We start from the raw sequence: 5000 nt of genomic DNA, 5'->3' as shown, positions 1-5000 counted from the left end.
CACAATTTTTATGTTGTACTTTGCTACAAGTACTTTATTTGATTTAATGCTGTTCCTCAACTTATTTGTCAACTTGTTCTTGGGCCCCATAATTTTGCAGCTGACTGTGTCACCTTACGTGTGGTGTTCTCTTTTTGGGCGCTGGATTTCAAGGAATTACAAGTTTACAATTGCGATAACTAAAACCAAATCTTATAAAACATAGCCATCAGCAGATATTTTGCACATATGCCCCCTATTGGCTGTGAGCAGCACAGGGATTACATCGGAGCAATTTGAGTCAGTGCATCGGAAAAATATCATCATCAATCTCAACTTTCATCTAAAAAAAGTACTATAAAAAAATTATGTAGATTTTATCATACAAAAACTGGCAGCTCAGACGCCTGAATTTTAGCGTAAAAACAGCAATGGTACTGTTTTTTCATTTACAGTAATGCATTGTAAAAACAATGACTTTAGGGTAAAACACTGGCAGCTAAATTGGCAGAGTTTTACCATAAAAATAAGTGTCTTTCCATTCACAGTAATGCACTGTAAAAACTATCGTAGATTTTATGGTAAAAAAAAAAAAAAAACGTACCTCTGTCACCAAAATTTTACCATAAAAATATCAATTGCTGTTTTTCCATTTAAGGTAATCTGCTGTAAAAACAACACCAGCATATTTTGCCGTCAAAAAAAGATAACTTTGTCGCCAGAATTTCACCTTAAAAATAGCAATGGAACATTTTTCCATTTACAGTAATGCACTGTAAAATCAACAGTAGATTTTACCGTGAAAGAAAACTGGCAGTTCAGTCAGCAGAATTTTACAGTAAAAATAACGATGGTATTGTTTTTCCATTTAGAAAATGCACCTTAAAACAAAAGCAGTGCAGTCGCCAGAATTTTACCGTAAAAATTTAAATAATAGTGGCACTGCTTTTCCAGTTACAGTAATGCAAAGTAAAAAAGTAGATTTTATCGTAAAAAAAAAAAAAAAACAGAAACGGGCAACTCTGTTGTCAGAATTTTACCGTAAAAAGAGCAATGGTATTATTTTTCCAGCTCAGTTGGTAGAATTTTACCCAAACAACAACAAATGTAGCATTTTCCCATTTACAGTAATGCACTGTAAAACCTATTGTAGATTTTATTGTACACAAAAACAGGCAATTCTGACGCCAGAATTTTACAGTCAAAATAAAATTGTACTGGTTTTCCATTCACAGCAGCAGATTTTACCATAAAAAACAACTGGCTGGCCAATTGGCAGAATTTTACCATTCAAACAACAGTGCCACTGTTTTTGTATTTACAGTAATGCACTGTAGAAACGATCGTAGATTTTATCATTAAAAAAAAACTGTCAGCTATGTCGCCAGAATTATACCGTATAAATAGCGATTGCACTGTTTTGTTTTTTTCATTTATGGTAGTCTACTGTAAAAACAACATCAGATTTTACCGTTAAAAAAACGGGCAGCTCAGTTGGCAGAATTTTACCCTTCAAACAACAGTGGTACCGTTTTTCCATTTACAGTAATGCAATGTAAAAAAAAACACCTTAGATTTATCGTTAAAAAAACTTTAAAACATTTTTATCGTAAACATTTTTCCATTTAAGTAATGCACTGTAAAAACAACAACCATAGATTTTACCTTAGAACTATGGCAGCGCAGTTATCAGAATTTTGCCGTAAAAAATTAAGGTAACAGTGATACTGTTTTTCTATTTACAGTGCTGCACTGTAAAAAGTACCGTAGGTTTCATTGTTAAAAAAAAACCTGGACACCTCTGTCCCCATCATTTTATTGTAAACATTGCAAAGGTACTGTTGTTCACTGTCAAAACAACACAAGTTAAAGTTAAACAGTTAAAGTACCAATGATTGTCACACACACACTAGGTGTGGTGAAATTATTCTCTGCATTTGACCTATCACCCTTGTTCACCCCCTGAGTGGTGAGGTGAGCAGTGAGCAGCAGCCGCGGCCGCGCCCGGGAATTTTTTTGGGTGATTTATCCAGTCGACTTTGTTGTGAAAAAAAATGGCTGTTCAGTCGTCAAAATTTTACCGTGTAAATTAACGGAGCAGTGGTACTGTTTTTCTATTTACAGTGATGCACTGTAAAAACTACCGTTGATTTCATTGTTGAAAACCAGGACACCCCCGTCACCAGAATTTTATTATAAAAGCAGCAATGGTACCGTTTTCCACTGTAAAAACCACAAGAGTAGATTTTTATCGTGAAAAAAATGGCGGTTCAGTCAGCAGAATTTTACCGTGAAAATAAAAGATAACATTGGTACAGTTTTCCATTTACAGTAATCAATTAATGTCAATCACTGTTTACCTATATAGCCCTAAATCACGAGTGTCTCAAAGGGTTGAACGCTAATGCACTGTTAAAACAACGGTCTTAGGTTTTTCTGATAAAAAAAAATAGTTTTAGTTGCTGAAATTTTACCCTGAAAGTAACCGTTTTTTCAAGTTACAGTAATTTTGTGTAAAAAAAAACTTTTTACATTTTACGTAAAATTGACAGATTTTTTTTTACAGTATTAAAACAAAGTTAATAGTGGAGATGTCCGATAATGTCTTTTTTGCTGATATCCAATATTCCGATAATGTCAAACTCTTAATTACCGATTCCGATATCAACCGATACCGATATATACAGTCGTGGAATTAACACATTATTATGCCTAATTTTGTTGTGATGCCCCGCTGAATGCATTAAACAATGTAACAAGGTTTTCCAAAATAAATCAACTCAAGTTATGGAAAAAAGTGCCAACATGGCACTGCCATATTTATCATTGAAGTCACTAAGTGCATTATTTTTTTAACATGCCTCAAAACAGCAGCTTGGAATTTGGGACATGCTCTCCCTGAGATAATCTTGATAGCCGCTCCAAATATGGGAAGTACTATACTTTGACTTTCACAAAGTGCATTATTTTTTTTAAACATGCCTCAAAACAACAATGAAGGCACACAACTTCAGTCCAGAGTATACTAGAGTAATGAAGTAAACAATAACATAGTCCTCCTTTAGTGCAGGACTGCCTGGTATACTGTATAACAGGATATTATAAACTGGGCTCAGTCTGCCCTGCTCTAACGTATTTGTATGACTAACAAAAATGTGCTGCAAGCTAGTGGTGAGTGCTTGAAGTGGTCCAGCAGTCAGCCAGAGCTTCTGAAATGCTGCGTTGAGACAGGGCACCTCCGTTCACTGCAAGTTGCAAAGTGTGAAAGTGTGTGCCATGCAGGGCAGACTAGCCACACCAAACTCCACCGTAGCTTTTGCCATACTGCGTGTGATGTCCCTGACCACAACGTGGGCTTTCGCCTTGCGGTGGTTTTTGTTGTTTTTTTCTCGGCAGAGTCTTTAAGCTACAACTTTATGGTACTACTTTTTTTCGGTGTGCACTTTTCATCCATCTTCCGCTTGTATTCATCGTGTATCTCTTTATGATTCTTGAAGAGGTGGGAGGTCAAATTGCTCGTATTAAAGGAAGACGTCTTGGTTCCTTCTTGCATAACCAACTTTTTGCAGTCATGGCAAATTGCCAGTTTTTTTATCCATCAGAGACACTTTAAAATAATCCCAAACCATAGACATGGTGTCGTTAGTCACCATGTCACGGCTACAGCACCGGCAACAACACACGGATACAGCACCGGCAACAACACACTCTTGTTGTTGTTATGCTCCGCTCGCGGCGGTTTGATGAGGTCATCAAGCGTCAGTAAACCTCTCATGCTATGGTCTAGCTAAAACTGCTGTGTTGTGTGTGGGAGAGATGGAGAGAGGAGGGTCTTCTGACTGGGAGACGCAACTGCTCTGTACTTCTCCGTACGTCCGTGTACCACACCGTACAGCGGCGTTCTAAAATGTCATAAATTTTACTTTTTGAAACCGATACCGATCATTTCCGATATTACATTTTAAAGCATTTATCGCCCGATAATGTAGTGCGGACATCTCTAGTTAATAGTTTACTTGCCTCAAACAAACAGCAATTTTGTTCTTTGACCGATTGAGCGAATGATGTGCACAAGAAGGGACGCAAACAAGTTTTCATAAAACGCCCTCGTTACCTCCTGAGGTTGCTAGTTCGAATGTTTGTCTCGCCGCAGCCTCAAGCGGGAGGGAAGAGCTCCCCGCAGGAGATGGAGGAGGACGGCGGTCAGAAAAAGCGTAAAGGCGAGGGCGAAGACAAGACGCTCCAGGCGGCGCAGGAAACCGGAGAAAAGGTCAAGAGGAAGCGAGGGCGGCCGCCCGCCGAGAAGCTGCCGCCGAATCCGCCCGAGCTCACCCGTCAACTGAGCACCCTGGTGGACATGGTGGTCAACTACAAGGACGGGTGAGTTGCCTTCGAAGCCCGTCACGTCGGTCGCTTCTGAACTTGCGATCTTTCTAGTCTGGGTCGACAGATCAGTAAAGGCTTCGTCCAGCTTCCCTCCAGGAAGGAAGCGCCCGAGTACTACGAGCTGATCCGGAAGCCCGTGGACTTCAGAAGGATCAGGGTAACATGACCGCCATCGCACAACGGACACTATTTAGTACTGTAAACAACACACCGTGCTAACACCGCTAACTGACGGCATAGCATTATCATGAATTGAGTAACGTGGACCCGGACTTAAACAAGTTGAAAAACTTATTCGGGTGTTACCATTTAGTGTACGGAATATGTACTGTGCAATCTACTAATAAAAGTTTTAATCAATTAATCAATCAATCAAGCTAGTCCTGCTATGTTTGCGTTGTTGTTAGCTACTTACTGTATATACTGTATATCTTACTGTAAATACGTAGTACAGTAATCAGAAGAGTTTTCAGAATCCGAAGAGTTGTATTGCCATTGTTTGAGAAGGGGTTCACAAACTAGGAATTTAATTACGTTGCACGAATTGCGTCAAGTTAAATTTCTAGTTCCTGAACCCCTTCTCAAACAATGGCAATACAACTCTTATGATTCTGAAAACTCTGATTACTGTACTA

The 5000-nt window shown here is 38.8% G+C and overlaps 1 protein-coding gene and 1 long non-coding RNA gene across 2 annotated transcripts in view; one reads left to right on the top strand and one right to left on the bottom strand.

Annotated features, from left to right (window-relative positions):
• The window catches only part of LOC133557034 (uncharacterized), a 53936-nt gene that overhangs the window by 17755 nt on the left and 31181 nt on the right, over positions 1–5000 (bottom strand). The gene's annotated exons all lie outside the window — the stretch shown is intronic.
• LOC133557033 (probable global transcription activator SNF2L2) overlaps positions 1–5000 on the top strand; it is a 33586-nt gene that overhangs the window by 12285 nt on the left and 16301 nt on the right. Inside the window, exons 2-3 of the mRNA XM_061907317.1 lie at positions 4133–4359; positions 4417–4522. Coding sequence (XP_061763301.1) covers positions 4133–4359; positions 4417–4522 — 333 coding nt within the window. The remainder of the gene's footprint in view (positions 1–4132; positions 4360–4416; positions 4523–5000) is intronic.

This window comes from Nerophis ophidion, linkage group LG08 (genome assembly GCF_033978795.1).
Source record: "Nerophis ophidion isolate RoL-2023_Sa linkage group LG08, RoL_Noph_v1.0, whole genome shotgun sequence".
Classification (NCBI taxonomy): Eukaryota; Metazoa; Chordata; class Actinopteri; order Syngnathiformes; family Syngnathidae; genus Nerophis; species Nerophis ophidion.
This window is presented reverse-complemented; position numbering and strand designations above follow the sequence as displayed.